This window comes from Sebastes fasciatus, chromosome 19 (genome assembly GCF_043250625.1).
Source record: "Sebastes fasciatus isolate fSebFas1 chromosome 19, fSebFas1.pri, whole genome shotgun sequence".
Lineage (NCBI taxonomy): Eukaryota > Metazoa > Chordata > Actinopteri > Perciformes > Sebastidae > Sebastes > Sebastes fasciatus.
The window spans coordinates 5,152,690-5,170,828 of record NC_133813.1 but is presented as its reverse complement, the minus strand read 5'-3'; the positions used below and the strand labels follow the sequence as shown (position 1 = coordinate 5,170,828).

General features: G+C 39.8%; 1 protein-coding gene across 1 annotated transcript; it reads right to left on the bottom strand.

Moving 5' to 3' along the window:
• Window positions 1–5,619: 5,619 nt before the first annotated feature.
• On the bottom strand, window positions 5,620–17,519 carry LOC141757561 (aquaporin-3-like). The gene is made up of 6 exons (XM_074618124.1): window positions 16,314–17,519; window positions 12,885–13,011; window positions 10,547–10,684; window positions 8,958–9,076; window positions 7,194–7,411; window positions 5,620–6,346 (listed from the first exon to the last, which is right to left on the bottom strand). The coding sequence occupies exons 1-6, from the start codon at window positions 16,419–16,421 to the stop codon at window positions 6,154–6,156; spliced, it is 903 nt and encodes a 300-aa protein (XP_074474225.1). The 5' UTR covers window positions 16,422–17,519; the 3' UTR covers window positions 5,620–6,153.
• Between the last annotated feature and the right edge of the window lie 620 nt (window positions 17,520–18,139).

The window sequence follows — 18,139 nt, the reverse complement described above, 5'->3', positions numbered from 1 at the left end:
GTGTTCTCCTATAACAGCCGAGACAAATTAGTTTCAATAGCTTCTGGTGACGAATGATTCATGATCCACAAACAAAAACAAAAAGAAAATTCACAAATGTGTATGACGTTGATGATGATGACAAACAAATACCAACCAACTTGAACAAACAAATAGAAATATAAATCAACCCACAAGTGCATTAAACTAATAATTAGGGCTGTCAATGGACTAAAATATTTAATTGTGATTAATTGCATGCTTGTCCATAGTTAATTGCGATTAATCGCAAATGAATCGCACAGTTTGTATCTGTTCAAAAAGTACCTTAAAGGGAGATTTGTCAAGCATTTAATACTCTTATCAACATGGGAGTGGGCAAATATGCTGCTTTATGCAAATGTATGTATATATTTATTATTGGAAATCAATTAACAACACAAAACAATGACAAATATTGTCCAGAAACCCTCACAGGTACTGCATTTAGCATAAAATAATATGCTCAAATCATAACATGGCAAACTGCAGCCCAACAGGCAACAACAGCTGTCAGTGTGTCAGTGTGCTGACTTGACTATGACTTGCCCCAAACTGCATGTGATTATCATAAAGTGGGCATGTCTGTAAAGGGGAGACTCGTGGGTACCCATAGAACCCATTTACATTCACTGATCTGGAGGTCAGAGGTCAAGGGACTACTTTGAAAATGGCCATGCCAGTTTTTCCTCGCCAAAATTTAGCATAAGTTTGGATTTAGCGTCCTTCGTGACAAGCCAGTATGACATGGTTGGTATCAATGGCATACCAATTTCTTAGGTTGTCTAGTTTCATATTTTGCCAATATCTTCACTGGGTTAATGCATTAAAGAAATTAGTGGTGTAAAAACGAATTTGCGTTAATGCATTAACTTTCAGCCCTACTGATAATATTTGTTTTTGAGCTTCCTGTTCCTAAAAAACGTGAAAATTATTCATGTTTTTAAATGAACTAATATGATATAAAATACTGACATTTATTCAGGTTGGGTTGTATTTATTTGTTCAAATCGATGATATTTGTTTGTGGAGTCGAAAACACGTCATAAATTACCCACAAATTGTCACACACTTGTAAATCTTGCTTTTTATTTGTGGATCATGAGACACACATTTGTCACCAGTACTGAGACTAATTTCCCTCCATACATGTAGATTTCTTTTCAAAACAAACACATCATTTGTGATCAAATTTAAAGGTACCCTATGGAGTTTTTCACCAAAATTATGTTGTCTAACTATTTCTTTCCCCAAGAAACACTTGCACAACCCATTTTTCTAAAGACTTTGAAACCATTGCTAACATCGATGTTTACTTGCTTGTAGTCTTCATCTTCCCTACATTTGTTGGTGCATTGCTGCGTTTCTTGGCACATTAGCGCCCCCTGTAGATCAGTGAACTAGTGTGAAACCACTGCAGGAATGTGGATCACATACTTCAGTCCTGTTATGTGTCTGGCTGGGGTTAATGTGTTATTAAGACTATTTCTAGAACAGTGTGTGACCTGAACTGCACTTACTGTCACTCTGAGCTGAAAAAAAAGGGTGTAACAAATTATACTCTTAAAATCTTAATCAACCATTAATCATCTTATTAGTGAGAGGAGCACAAACAGGAAACCACACAGCCGGTGATAATCAGGGTAATTTACCTACAGTATATGCAACACAGGGATTCGTGGTGCATGCAATGTGTTTAGCGCGGTAGTATCCCATTACAGGACCTTATTGTAGCACAATGGAAATATGCATGATAGCCCTGTTGCACAGAGAGACAGAGGAGAGGGTATTGCATCAGGAAACAGAAAATCATGTGAAAAAATGAGGATATGAAGACAATGTGCCTTTCTGTTTAGTTCATACAATACTGTCATTTAGTCTGTATATGCATCCACAAGGGAAGTCAGTTGCTGGAATAATCTGTTTACCAAGATTGTAATATGTTTTATCCCAAAGTAAATAGCAGGGCTGTCAAAGTTAACGCAATTATAGCGCGTTAGCACAAATTCTGTTTAACGCCACTAATTTCTTTAACGCATTTTTAGGTTGTAGTGGGCTCAGTTTTTTAAAGCTAGAGTGAAGATGCTGGCATCAAATGAAACTAGGAAACCTAAAGAATCCATTGGTACCAACCATGTCATACTAGCTTGTCGTGAAGAAGGCTACATAACTAATAATAACTAAATAATTTTGACGAGGAAAAACTGGCATGGCCATTTTCAAAGGGGTCCCTTGACCTCTGACCTCCAGATATGTGAATGTAAATGGTTTCTATGGGTACCCACGAGTCTCCCCTTTACAGACATGCCACTTTATGATAATCACATGCAGTTTTTTAGGCGAGTCATAGTCAAGTCAGCACACTGACACACTGACAGCTGTTGTTGCCTGTTGGGCTGCAGTTTGACATGTTATGATTTGAGCATATATTTTATGCTAAATGCAGTACCTGTGAGGGTTTCTGGACAATATTTGTCATTGTTTTGTGTTGTTAATTGATTTTTAATAATAAATATATACATACATTTTCATAAAGCAGCATATTTGCCCACTCCCATGTTGATAAGAGTATTAAATACTTGACTAATCTCCTTTTTAAGGTACATTTTCAACAGATAAAAAAAAGGCGATTAAATATTTTATTCGATTGACAGCCCTAAAAACACCATTTGAAGTTATTACTCACGTCAGTCATGAAAATTGACTTGAACACTGGGAAAACCATGCATAAAAATCGGTTTAGTTTTATTGAACATTTGCACTGAACTGGTTGAAACAAGTACAGTAAATTTTGTTCTTTATGGTCCTTCAGCTCTTTTAATCTACCAGAGGTTTTCATGTGTGACGTCTTTATAACACTACTCAGTGGTTAAAGTGTTGAAGCTTCATAACTTCACCACACAGTGGAGCTGTGGCTCAAGCTTTCATGCTGATTTGCCTGCATTGAAATGCCATGTGTTCTGTGCCATAACACAAAGCCCCGCTGAATATATTCTGCATGTTTACTGTTATATGAAAACCTGCTACCCATGTGTGCATGTTTTGATATTTAATACTGTGCCCTGTATATATGCTGCCAATGATCTGAGGTATGCATCAAACAAATGTGTCAACCATGTATGGAGAGGGTTCTTATTACTCTTGCAGTTCATGTTGCTGATATTATTTTCTGGTCATAGATAACATTTTTCATTTCTGCCATGTTTCTAACCCCAGCATCCATAAGACTGACTCCAATGCATAGGAAATGAAGAGCGAATTTGGATTTTCTCTGTAGTTATGCTTTTTTTTTTAAATCAACAGACCTTGTCATATTTGTAATGGAACTTTTTTTTCTCTGAAAAGATGGTTGAACCTCACTTTTGTTCCATCAGTTCTATAAAAACAAAAGCAAGACCCTGCTGCTTCTGTTCTGCAAGGCAACAGGAAGGTGAATTATAATTTTAGAGGCAAATGCTGAGATTGACAATAGATATGTCTGGTGAACTGCTGCAAAGGTCACGCCAAAGAGGGACTCCAAAATGTCAAACAACCGTCTCTGAAGTTTAAGCCTTTGTAAGATCTGACGTATTGATATTCTTTTCCAGACTCCACAAATGTCATTACTGATATTTTGATGCAGAATATGCGTTTGCTGCTCCGATAGTAATTGAGCATTGATGTGCATGTGTGACCGTGTGTGTGTGTGTGTGTGTGTGTGTGTGTGCTATGTTGTGTAATGGTTGTGGGAGCGTTATTCTGAGCAAATACCCCTGACCTTTCTTGCCCTTGGTGCCCTTTCAAACCAAGATCGAATTTCTAACAGTGATAACCACCTGAGGCACTATAAACCAAAAGGGGCATATTAACAGTTTGGAGGGCGTTTATAATGTAGCAAATGTCACCATTTGCATGCCAGTGAGTCTCCAAGGCAAGCGTCTGCTCGCCAACCGCACCAATAAAAGTTTCTCACTTGAAAATGTGCCAGTCTTTTTCTGTATTTTTTGGAAATATTATCACTAATGGTACCATCATCCATACGATACAAATAACTAAACTCAGATAAATAAGTGCTGACAATCTTATGTCAATGTTAAACCATCTGTTATGATGACTCATCCTGAGCCGGGATCCAGCTGAAACAAATCTTACATTAGGCCCATAAATAGCCAGCTGTGTGTGGTCGCAGGAGAGGGAACGCAACCTGAAGCATGCTGGGAAACAAGAGAAGCAGTCAGGTTGGGAAGAGATGTGTGCTGTTGAAAGCTCCAAATCAAAGTTTTTGATCAGAACTTTTAGTAAATTGTTCTGGAGAAAATGAGAGCAGCCTGTGTGTTTTAGACCCTCGTTGTCATTGTCTCTGAAGGAGAAGGGCGAGTTGTCGCATGCATTTCAGTCTGCCACACTGTCCCTTTTGATGCTACCGAGAGGGGGTGCCAAAGTTGGAAGTTTTCAAATTTATGGTACAGCGCGCCTGCCGTGCGCTCCTCTCTTGCGCTACGCGTTGCGTATTTCTAGAGATTTTAGCCGCACATAAAAGTTTAAATTTAACAACAACGGCAAATACAGACGAAAGGTTGATATTAATGGTTTATAATTACGACAAACTATATAATTCAAGTTAATTTTAATTGTATAATTTGTCTGCTTGAATCCATTTTTTCCCCATAAATAACATTTGATCGCCTGATTGCGTACGCATTCCCGCTCCACAGGCGCACCACGCTGTTTTGCCCAACACGCTTTGCCAAGGCGTGTTTGTAGCTACGCGTCTCTGTCTGATCGGGGCGGCAGCAGAGCACAGTTCTCTGCAGCCTTCAGTTGTCCATGCAGTTCTGGACAAACAGGAATGGTTTAAGCTACTCTTGGCAATCCAAAATCTAAGCAACAGTTATCAACAAAAAAATTATATCATTCATATTTTCATAATTTCAATCAAAATATATGAATTAATAGTTTTTGTTTTTCATAATAATAAGCATCCATAGATTGGTATTGTTAAAATTTTGTTAATCCAATCGTATTATCATTTTACATAAATCAGCCATATATAAAATAAACTTGTAATTATCTCCAGTGCTGTTAAAGGAATAGTCTATTTTCCAAAATGTGGAACCATTCCTTTAAAGTCTAGGAGTACCTGAAAATGTCATGGAAAATGTTTCAACTTAAGAGTGGGAATCCTTCAAAGTATATCAGTTTATTACTCACTTTCTGATTAAAGAATTACAGTTTAAAAGGCTAATTTGTGGGTTTAAAGCTTGTTCACTGCACTTGTTGCACTTCTTCAGTTTGTTTCATGACATATCAAATAATACATATATGAAGTTGTATAGCCTGCAGTGAATCATTATACTATATGTTCCTCACAATAAGTGTGTTTTTATGCCATATATTGTACCTTTTAGTGGTGAATCTATGCATATTTTATACAGTAGTGGTCCTATATAAAAAGTTACTTACTGTATATGTAAATATAGAAAGAAATACATAAGTGAATACTGCTAAAGCTCATTGCAAGTCAGAGTAATAGACAGGATCTCACTGTTCCATTTTTTAATTAGGCAAACACTTGCAACAAGGTGGTGAAGATGAGTTATAACAGTTTAAAAAATCTGATTGATTAATGAGATGTGTCTGGTGTCCCTGTATAGCTCTGGAGCCCTGCAGTGGTTTCATTCTACACAGTTCTTATAAATGAAATAAACTGTAGTAGAAAAGTGTGATTGCTTTTGATTTGATGGTGATTTGAAGGTTTCTTCCACCACAGAAATGAACAAAACACCTTTCAAATACCTCTTCCACTCAAACTCGCTTTTGTTTGGCTTTTTGTCTGTGAGTTGATCAATTTGTTTTGTCAGACACGCAGCATGAAGGACGTAGTTATGTGCTCCGAGCAGAAATAAAAGAGCTGACTGGAGTTAAGTGGAAATGAATTCAGAAAGAATGTGCCATAATTTCCTGAGAAACTGTTCCCGTATATGATGAAATGTCATAAGAGTATCTGTATTCATGATTATTGATTGATGGCTACCCAAAAGCTGATGTTAGTTAAAGAGATATGTGAATACAAAAAGAGTTTTCCGTTACAGCAAACTATATAATTGTTAGGCAAGAATGTCACCTACTGCGACATAATAAGAAATTCAGCGGTGCTCATGCATCTTCGTTGGTTGTCATATTGGAAAGTTTGAACCTTTCCTCCTCCTCCTCCTCCTCCTCCTTCTTCTGCTTCTCTTGCACTTCTCCTTCTAAATGATATCCAATCATTAGCTGGTATACCAGCACACCCACCACTGCACCCAAGAAAGGTGCACAGATGGGCACAAAGGACCAGTAGGTGTTCGCTCTGTAAGACAATAAATGGGAAAAAAAACTGAATATATGTTGTTTATTTTAAATATTTTATTCAATTCAGTAGCAAGCCTAAATAAAATATGAGTACATAGCAGAAATTGTGATAAAATGTTAATAAGGAGAAATATGTTTTGATTGATTGACAGGTGTCTCAACCTATCAGGGTCGACCCCGGTGGTTGCTGCTCGCCTCAGTTCTACCCACACTTTCTCTACTTAGAGCAAATTTTAAGTTACTGGCTCCAGGTAACTGACTAAATAGTGGCAAGTGATAAACTTGCATCGATCTTCATTACATCTCCTAAACCACCTATGGGTGATGTGCACCAATTTTGACTGTTATCAACCAACTGAATGGCTGTTATCAGTAGTTATCACTACCATTCTAATGCTCCAGACCGGCCAAACTCTACCTCCCGTGTTGTGAAAACAACTTTGCATTTTTAGGCAACAAAACTACTTGGTTTGGTTTAGGAAAAGATTGTGGTTTGGGTTAAAATAACTACATTTGTTACATAATTTACATGCATGTCGTTAGTTAAACCTGCAGAAGGTAGAATGTTTTTGGCATCATATGGTAAAAACCTCATAATAACCTTTCAAGATATTGTAATTCAAGTGTTCTGAGAGATAACTAAACTTCTTCTTCTTGTATTTGTATCAATGATCAACTATATGAATAGATGATAACGTCTTTCTGAACCTACTAGTAGGTGTAGCAGGCCACTTTGTAACCCATATCTATGAGGCTCATAACTGTTGATAACGCAAATTCACTCAGCTGATAACATTCAAAGTTCAATACTGCTTTAAAGTAGTCCAAAATAGTACCATACTCACGTGAAAACCTCTGTACCCCAGCCTGCCATAGCCGTGAAGATGCGCGGCCCCAGGTCCCTGGCTGGGTTGACGGCATAGCCAGCGTTGAAGCCCATTGACAGGCCGATGACCAACACCACAAAGCCCACAGTGAAGGGTGCTAGACCACTAGGGACAGGATTGTTGTGTGGATCAACTATGGCCAGGATGCACATGATCAGCGCAGCCGTTCCAATAACCTGAGAAAAAGCACAGAGAGAATGATCTAGTAATGGTTTTATGTTTACATTAATTCAATTAAACATTCAATTTCCTGTTAATCAATTTGCCTCGTGATTCCTGTGCGGTATGTTTAAAGAGGTTGTGATATTTACAGTGGATTTGTTCTGGAGGAGTTGACAAGCTGTCAAACTGAAAACTTCTCTTGAGAAATGAACATGAAATCTGGCAATCGTGTCGACTTTTTCGTCAAAAACAGCACATCAACCGCGGTCCACTGATGGATTCTGACATCAGTGGATGGCACAAGCACCACAAGGACAGCTTGGTGAACATAGGCTGTGCATGGTTGCATCAGTACAGGGCTACAGTTTCACGGTATATGCGTACAGTAGATGTACTATAGATGACTCCACATGCTGTGACATGTCAGGATCTACATGAGTGCAGCAGCAGCAGCAGCAGAGCTGGCTGGTGGCCACCTGGCCAGCAGGTGCCATGTGTACTGCAGTTCTTGTGAGATTGCATTGCTGGCACCAGCACAGAGGAAGTGCTGTTCCAGTGTCAACGGGGGTTTTGAAAAGGTAAACTGAAAAAAAAAACAGTTAACAAAAGCAAACTGTTTAGTAAGTGAGTTTTTATGAAAGTGTAATATTGCCAGAAATGTAATATTATATAATTTGCTGATGATTGTTAGGCATGGCTAGCATACAGCTGTTAATGGTCTCCTCAGCTGTTTGGTAGAGCACACATAATACGAGCAAATTGTGGAGGAAAAAAGCTCCTTGTGTGTCCTCAATAGATTGTTTACTTGTGTTTCTGTCTGCTCAGAAAACCTAGCAAGACCTCTCCAAAAAAAAGAAAATCACTCACTCCTGCTGTAGGAATAAAAGCTCTTTTTGAGATAAGTGCATGTAGCCATCAGCAGCAGGATTACGTGCGTTGCATCGACAGTGTCCAGACTTTTAATGCACGGCGTGTAATTCTTACGCACACGGTACCTTCATTAATTAATTATTTGAAACTTCCGACAGAGCGGGATCTAATTGACCTTCCCTTTTTTCCCGCACACTTACAATCTGTTCCACACAGATTCCAAGTTTAGACAATCAGATCAAATGAATAGTGACACTGTCCTGCTCATTACACCGTCTGCTGCTCTTAAAAGGTTAAAGAGGATGAGATGAGCTGATGTGATGTGATTGGCTATTAGGCTATTACTGGAGTGCCACATTTTTCATGCAATACTTCTTGAGCAATAAGAATTTGGGGCTTCAGCAGCTCTGCTATGTCTACAGGACACGTTGTCTTTAATGGACGGGACTCAGCCATGTTTTTCAATCATCCGTCTCTTGGATACTTCAATGCTGCGGTCCATTCTGCCCCACCACACATGTGTCACAGTGACCTCAAGTATCTATTTAAATCTGTGATTGTGTTCTTTTTTTACTTAAATATAGTGAAATTGAGGCCGTTACCTAACACCACAGACAATAGACACTGATGGAAAATGACATATGTGCTCCAGTACTTCTACTACTAGTACTACTTCAAAAATCAAGTTACCTGATCAAAGAACCCATTAACCAGGGTGAGATGTTTGGATGGATATGTGGCAAAAATCCCAGCTGTGGCATTCTCTCCCACCACGATCAGCTCCCCGGGGCTAAAGTCCCATAATGCATCTGGTGGAAGAACGTACAAAACACTTTACATTTATTTTCTTTTATAACATTTTTTTTTTTTCAATTATTTATGTATTTCAATAGCACAAAAAAAGCTTTGTCAATGTTTTCACTCATCCAGTGAAATATCTCAACATCTACTTAAAGGGACTGTTTGTAACTTTTTAAGCGTATAAACGTACCGGGTCGGGACACATGCGCTCGCGTATGCGCGCTCGCGTGTGGCCGCTCTACTCTCCTCCTCTGCCTGCTTGCCTTCACTCAGACAGCGCGCGCGTTCTCGCGTACTCGCTCCACCTCTAGACGTGAACGCGCGCTCACTCCACACTGCAGAAGAGTTAGTTTAGCTCTGAGAATATCTAGTGAATGTACAGTGGACGTTTGTGCAGAAATAAATGCTGCAGCTCCTCCAGACCAACAGAGGTTTTCCGTGTCTTGGGAGAAACGTTACCGTCTCGTTACCGACCGGTTGCCGGTGTCTTCCTGCTCTCTCCGGCTGCGGGCGGAGGGAGACGAGTTTCTCGCTGCAGAGCCCCGCTGCTGAAGCCTGCGCTGAGGCAGGAGAAGCAAACACAGTATCAGCATTGATTCATGGAGAGACCTTCGTCTGGTCAGCTAACATTACTGCCAAGCAGCTGAAATATAGAGTGATATTATGGTTTTAGCTGACGTGTGTCGCCTCACTGTTTTGAGTGATGCTCGTTCATGTCTATTTAGAGCGAGCAAGCGCGAGCTCGATGCTGACTTTCGTTGATTTCACGGCCACAGGTGTCGCTGTTAACAAGCAATTCTGAAAGTTACAAATAGTCCCTTTAATATTATATTTCATTTTTGCTAATAGATCCCCTGAAATGTTACACACTGGCACTTTAACAAAAGGTATAATCGCACTTGTTTTTTTAACGTTCAATACAACTAAGTAGAAGTGTGTTAATGGATCCCTTGTGTAAGAGATTCAGTAGAATTACATTATAATATAATTTTTTTTAATGTTTTCTTAAAGTCTTATGTTATATATTTAATATATTTTATGCCCCTGTAAAGCCCTTTATGTGTGTGAACGGGGCTCCATAAATAAAATTGCCCTGCCTTGCCGAGGAGAAAGCCACCAAACGGGTTGCTTGTTTGTCAAAAGCTGCTAAGTAGGTGCAAGTGTAGAAGCTCATTTATTCACTGACGTGTTTCCTCAGAGCAACAATTTACTTGACAATTTGGCTTTGTTCCAGCTGTCAGACAGGTAGCTAGTACAACAGCTAGTACATTTTTAATTGTCACCACCAAACCGCTGCATGCCGGAGGAAATCGAAGGTTGAAAATGGTTCTGGTCCTCGGGGTCCATCCATCTTGTGTCCCCTCCTATGACCTGTATAAACTACTAAGTGTACCAAAGAGCAGTAGGCGGTGTGTGGCCTGTTCAACTTCAACATTTTTATTAATCTGATTTATTCCTCCTCAGTTTTCGTCACGTACCAAAATACATGCCAAATACAATCGCTGCACCCAGAAAGGCTCCGAGGGTCTGGAAGAAAAAGAACAGCGGGAACTTCCTCCAGGGCTCTCTCCCGAGTAAACACAGAGAGAAGGTCACCGCTGGGTTCAGATGACCACCTGAAGATGAGAAAAATAAAGAAACATGCTCGTTCATGTCTATGTAGAGCGAGCAAGTGCGAGCTCGACGCTGACTTTCGTTGATTTCAAGGCCACAGGTGTCGCTGTTAAGCATCATTTCTGAATCTTACAAATAGTCCCTTTAAATAATGTTTATAATAAAGTAATTTTCTATCTATTTTGAGGTAAATATTGGGGTAGTTTCGCAGCAAATCCAAAGAAATTTCAAATAGGTTACTTGCTAATTATCAGCTAATTACCATGAAATGTGCGGACCTGTAAAATATAGTTTTACTGAACTTTGGTGTGTTTTCATACAACAAACAAACAACTGTTTTTATCTCATACAGCACACAGTGAGACAGCAGAGAGCCGTAAGCCTACTGCAGGCCTATATTCAGTAATTGCGGTCTCCGTAAAGTCTTGCTGGGATGGAAGGTCTCTGTGACACAACTTAAATTGGAGGGATGAAAAGATTCAGAAAAAGTATCCCTTTTCCTAACCTTGAAGGGGAAATAACTGCTCTGATGGCACACTCATGTGGGCGCCTCGCTTCTATTCACACCTTAATCGTGTCAGGGTAGGAGCTATCTAATTATAAGAGCTTATTTTCTCAGCTGCGATGTGTGTTAGAGGGGGACAGCCTCATTATAAAGGCATTGAAGGAGTGAGTATGAGTGAACCGCGGAACCCTTTGTAGTGTTGCTGCTTTTGACAGAGGATAGCGGGATTGAGGATTGACTCTCTCGCTTTCCTTTCAATTACAGACCACGTTAGTTTTCAAGTTCGGGGTTTAAGTGCCCCGCTCCTTCTGTGTGTGTGCGTCTCTTTTAAACTTTGCATTCCTCCGTCCACTAGCTTCCTGTTCTGCTCCCCCTGCTGCATCTAGCTGTCAGTCGCCTGGCAAACACATCAGTGTGGTAAATTCTGCACTTCAGATAACTGCCAGTTTACCCTTTGCTGATATGTCTGTCAAGCCATCAATAATAATGACTCACTGTTATGCTGATGGAAGGAAAATGCTGAGTCTTGTGGAAACACTCAGTGAATGACAGTGATGCTAATGACTGCAGCTCAACCAAGTGTGATTTTCTTGATGATAATAAAGTTTTCCTATACCTTTTTACTAAATCAGGCCTTTGTTGACATTGGTTTTACTGCCTCATTGTTATTGCTGATGTATAATAATAATGATAGTTGCAACCGTTTTCCCTTTAACTATGTTTTCTCCTTTCTAACCTCATTAAAAATATATGGAAAGGCATTGAAGTCCTTTGCCACAAACTGGGCATGCACATTAAATGAGCAGAAACAAAATAGAGAATTGACCACAAAGCATTGTTATTACACCAAACGAGTAAATATTTCATGTTTTATATGTTATTATGGGCTATGTGAGAACAAATATATAGATTTAGTTTGTGTGCCACTGACCGTCTCCAATAAAACTCCAATAACAGAAATCCAAATAGGCGTATTTATAGACATTATTGATGGGAGGAGTGACGCTGCATAAAAAGAAATGTCAACAATCACAGATGTGGATATATTGTACCATGTTTTACAGCCCCCAAACTAAAGTAATGTCATTTTTTTTTGTAGCAGACCTCTGAAACATGTCTTCACTTCATAACCGGACCACTTGGCGCCACTTTACGGTCGCAGTAAACACATGGATAACGTTGTGAATCCAAACAAACTTTTGCTTTTAGGCAACAAAACCACAAAAAATATACTACATTTGCAAATTGAAAGTGTCTCCTGGTTGAAAGCCCTGTGTTTGTTGGACCCATCCACCACCCTACCCACCCATCCTATGTATGTTTTTTAAACTACATCATCACACACCCCGACCACTTTCTTTGAGCTTTTTAAATTATACGCGGATGGGTTTACACTGTAGTTACTTGAAAGCCCGGTGCGTCTGATATAGACAGTAAAGGGTGCTTGGGTGTCGCTATCACATGCCGATGTACTTGACAAAACGTTGGTATTTGACGCCATGGCAATGAGTCTGAGCTGATTATAATGAAATCAACGAAAGTCATGAAGTATCAAGATGATAAAACAATGTTAAGTGTGTTTTATTAGATGTTAAAGAGGTCGCTAAGATGCCAAATAGAACATTAGTGTTAAGGAAATTTCTAAGGAAATGCTGAAACACCTCTACCTCTTTAAATACACCACAGTACATCCTCACCTGAGATCTGTCCACTCACAAGGATGCCCAACGTTACAGCAAAACCAAAAGCAAAGTTGACGCTGAGGAACGTGCCATGGGAGCCTCCGCTTAGCACCAGCTGTGCTACTGCGCCACAACCAAACATCTGGATAGAGGAGACGAACAATCTGGAATTATTTACTGAACACATCTACCTTTTAAGCCTTTTTAACTAAGGTTGTCAAAGAGAAAGAGGTTAAATAACGCTCCAAATTTACGCTTAATTTCAGCAAGGAAAAACTGTCATGGCCATTTTCAAAGGGGTCCCTTGACCTCTGACCTCCAGATGTGTGATGTAAATGTGTTCTATTGGTACCCACGAGTGTCCCCTTTACAGACATGCCCACTTTATGATAATCACATGCAGTTTGGGGCAAGTCATAGTCAAGTCAGCACACTGACACACTGACAGCTGTTGTTGCCTGTTGGGCTGCAGTTTGTTATGATTTGAGCATATTCTTTATGCTAAATGCAGTACCTGTGAGGGTTTCTGGACAATATTTGTCATTGTTTTGTGTTGTTAATTGATTTCCAATAGTAAATATGTACATACATTTGCATTAAGCAGCATATTTGTCCACTCCCATGTTGATAAGAGTATTAAATGCTTGACAAATCTCCCTTTAAGGTACATTTTGAACAGATACAAAATGTGTGATTAATTTGCGATTCAATATTTTAATAGATTGACAGCCCTACTTCTTAACATTTCCTGACCACATACTTTTTTTTTCTAGATCCATCCAACCAGAAATATGCAGTGAAGTTGAAAAACCCTGAGATTAAGTTCTTTTTTGTAGACAGACAGTAGTAGCAAACCTTCAAAGAGAGTACTAAAGCCCCACAGTGGCCTGACCTCGAGTCAGGTGTCTAGCTGAGTCTTGCTTTTCGTCGTATCCAGGGTGTGTCTCTCTGACCTCAGAGGTCATGTGCATGTTATGGACGGGCTTTGTGCAGGACTATTGATGCCAACAACAATCTGACTCCACCCGCGGAGCCTCCCTCCACGCAGGGCCAGCTCTGACCACCGAGGGGACCCGACTGCCAGCAGAGCGAAAGGTCTCCTGGAATTAACAGATCAGTCACAGCCGAGGAGCAGAATAACAAAGGGCCCAGCGCTTCGCCGTCGGTGCCCTCTCCTGATATTTGTGTTGTCTGTGGGTAACCATGAGAAACAGAGGGATTCCAGGTTGTTTTGCAGCGACTAAAAAACATTTTGCTGTGCTTGCTTAATGTGAAAGAATCTTCCCCAGTGTGCTGGAACAGGTTTCAGTGGGGATGCTGTATGAAGTCATATCACTAACAAAGAATATATAAAACAATGTGGTTTTGTAATTTAAGCACAAAGAAGGAACAGGAGATAATTAATGCAGGAGTCTCAGGTGCTAAAGTTCTTATGAATATGGTTGAGATTATTCAGTTTCTTCACTTCATCAACATCTAAAGGAAGCAATTTAATGAGAGGAAAGCAGCAGTTAAACTTTCTTTACCTTTTAGCACTACAGTAAAAGTTGCCTTTGAGCATCAAATCAGTCTCAGTCTCCTGGAGAACCCAACTTAAAAAACAATTATGAACTTTTTTGTCATCACACAACTAAACTCTTGCCAGACAGAGAGCACCCTCACCTCCTTCTCTACGATAACATGTTGGACGAGAAGGAGACAGAATCCCTCGGGGCATTTTCAAAAGATCTTTTTTTCTCTTTCCTCACGTTGAACTGAAGATCTGGTGGAAGCCTTCAGGGTGTGTTCTTAGTGATGTGCTTCTCTCACCACCTCGCATCTTTAATTGTTGGTTTTCATTGGTTGGATCACACAAATGGTTTGTTAGTTGTTATGCACTTATTCCACTTTTTAGATTTCGGTTCGTATGATATCTTACAAAAAGTTATTCTTTTTCGTGTGCTTTCCTACGAATGTCCAGCGTCAATTTCCACTCCATTCTTTTCAAAATAAAATTCCGTCTTCACAGGAAACAACTTAGTTAGGTTCAGGCAACAAAACCGCTTAGTTAGGTTTAGGAAAAGATTGACTTGGTTAGGTTTAGGCAATAAAATTACTTTGTTAGATTTAGAAAAAGATCGTGGTTCGGGTTAAAATAACAGCCGACATAGCACAGCTTAAGTACGGAAGTTACGTGACAAATAAATCAACGTTGACTTCACCCAGGACATGAACAGCGGTCTCCTGGGCGAATGTCCAGTGTTTTGTGACCCACTCACCCACACTGACTTCCTCCATATGCCGCTTTTGTCGCTCGTTATACTTCCTGGTTCATAATGTATACATATTGATTTTGTGGGATATACATGAATTACAGTGCATTTACTTTTTGTAGGTTATGAACGGTGTATGAGAACAACCTGCATCTCTACATGCTATACACTGTATAGGGGTTTAAGGAAATATCGATACACTTGAGTATCATGATATCCTGTTTTGTGATACTGTATCGATTCTCAAAAACGGTATTGTGCTATGATCGATGTTACAGGGACTGTGATAAATGCAAATGCCGATCCGGTTGCAACACATTCCCACTCCCAAATCAACAAATACCGCCGCTTGGTCGGTGCCCCTCGTCATCGGAGACCGACACATGAGGTACCCCTCTTGCGTTACTTCTGGACGGACCAGGGACGGCGTGTCAATATGTGCTTGTTACATGCATAGTGTCATATCAAAATGAACTTCCGTTTTCACAGGAAGTTAGGTTTGCCACTCGAGCTATTAATACTACATCACTTAACCCAACCGTCGAATAACGGCACGAGTGGGTTTACAGTGGAGTTAGTTGAAAGTCCGGTTCATCACATACTGTTGCGAAGGTAAACATTATTTTACTCAGATTTTAAGCATATAGCGGTGTGTTTTTTATACTATTACAGTTTTCCTAAAATTAGATTTAAAAAAAAAAAAATGCAATATATGGCCTTGCTTACAGCCTTTGAGATTGTTTTGTGTTGGTGTTTTTCATTCAATGGCATAGTTTAACAAAAACAAGCCAAACTAGCTCAAACTGAAAAAGGTATGTTTACAGTTATTGCACTTTTTAAGTGACAAATAGCCAAAATAAATAGCAAAAGGATCAAAATATAAGGCATGCAAATTGTTGATAACCATGCAGATAATACTGATTCTTATTTAAGTGTTGCCAATGGTATACTTAATTTCACCCATTTCCTAAATAGTACAATAGCACAGTTTTCGTTCCCCATTCAATTTCATTTAATTGAATGGCAGCAGACAATAATCTGAAAAACATACATTCAATTTTGAATTGAGGTAATAACTAGCATATACAGAATACAGTACACATCTAGCAATTTAGTTTATTATTCTTGTTTACTTGAGCACAATGATCCGCTGAGCGCGCTGCAGGAGGGATGCAAAATACTGTTTACTCACCACCAGAATAAAGGTTCCCAGGCACTCAGCCAGGGCCTGGCGGAGGAGCACATGTCGGATCTGAAAGGTCCCTGCCAGTTTCTCCAAAACATCTCTCTGTTTTCCCATGATGCAGTTATTCTAGGAGTATCTTGAGGTAGGGTCTGTGGTCTAACAGCGAATGTGAGTCAGTGGCTGTGCATCAGCTTTTAGGGGTCTCCATAGGATCCCTCCCTTTGGACTGCCTGCCACTCCTAAACACATCTCCACCCATGGCTGCTGAGCTCCTGCTCCGACTTCCTTTCAGCATTTCTCTCTCTCTGCAGCGCAGCCAAAATATGAAAAAAATAAAGCTATAAAGTTGCACGTTTACTCTTGGAGCTAACTGATGGTTCTTTTTCACGGCTCTTTGCCCTACTTTAAAATTAAACCAAATTAAAATACAAATCTGTCTGTACATAATTGTGTGCATACATCAAGCAAACGACTTCATCCTGAGGGACGCGAGATGACGAAGGCCCTTTCCCACCAAACCGTTCCCTCTTCACTTGCCCTTCACAAGTCACACTCACAGCTGCAGAAGACACTCCACATTACAGAGGAATGTATAAACAAACAGGTAAACTGTGGGATGCACACAGCACTCTCCAGCATAAGTAGGTAACATCCGTCACCATGGATACTGATAGATGCCGTGCTCAAGCAGCTGTTAGAGCTATATTGTGTGATGTTTCACTGTAAATGAACTAATTCCTCTCTACCTAACAACGTTTAGAGCTATATTGGCTCTTAACTGAAGGATTGAGTGTCAATGTGGGCTTGAAACATTGTTGTTCCTAATATGATTACAAAAACAGAGTGTGTTTGCACCCAGGTGAGAATAGTCACACGGCTATTTACACCCCACCAAGTTGAATGTGTTACTTAATTTAACAATAGTTAGCTGAAGGGTTTGTTCAGGGCTTTCTGGCAGAAAGATTTAGTAGGAGTAATAGTAGTAGTAATATGAAAAACAACAGAATGAATCCTGGGAGTAGTTTGTGGCGGGTGACACTAAGGTCACACTAAGAACTGTGACCCAGAGGGTTAAGGTTCAAGTCCCATGAGGGGCCTATTTTACACTTAGTTGACTTGTTATTGTCTGTTTATTTTTTTTATTATTTTCAGTTTTCAGTCACAGTTTGGTTAAGGCACCAAATCTACTTGGTTAGGTAGATTAAAACAAATAGACATACTATATATATACAGTATCTAGTATCTTGTTGGCTACGGACACCTGGGTGTTTGTCTCTGCCGTGCTACATACACCCGGGTGTAAATAACCACATTGGCTATTCTACTCCGGGTGCAAATAGTGTTGTTGGCTTCTGACACCTGGGTGCTAATAGCATCTGACTTAAAAGAAGTTAAAAGGAGTGAATTGTTTCACAGTGTTGTGTGTCCTTGTGAGGCGGACACCATTTTTTTGGACCAGACAACAAAGATGTGCAGGTGTTTTGCACACATTAGGCCTCATGCAGCAACATTCTCTTAAATTTCTCTTATATTTTCTCTTTTTTGTTAAGAAAAAAAATAAGAAGTCAACTCCAGATGCACCAAACGTTCTTAACCATCCAATCTGCTCTACCCAGCTGTGCTGAATGATAAATCCCACTTGATCATAAATTGGAGGCTTGTGGTTGATTGTTTTCTTAGTGTAGGTAACGCCCCCAAACACTATATAAGAGCAGGTATTGGCATAGGTTACGCCCCCAACACTATATAAGGTCAGGTATCAGAATAGGTAACGCCCCCAACACTATATAAGAGCAGGTATTGGCATAGGTTACGCCCCCAACACTATATAA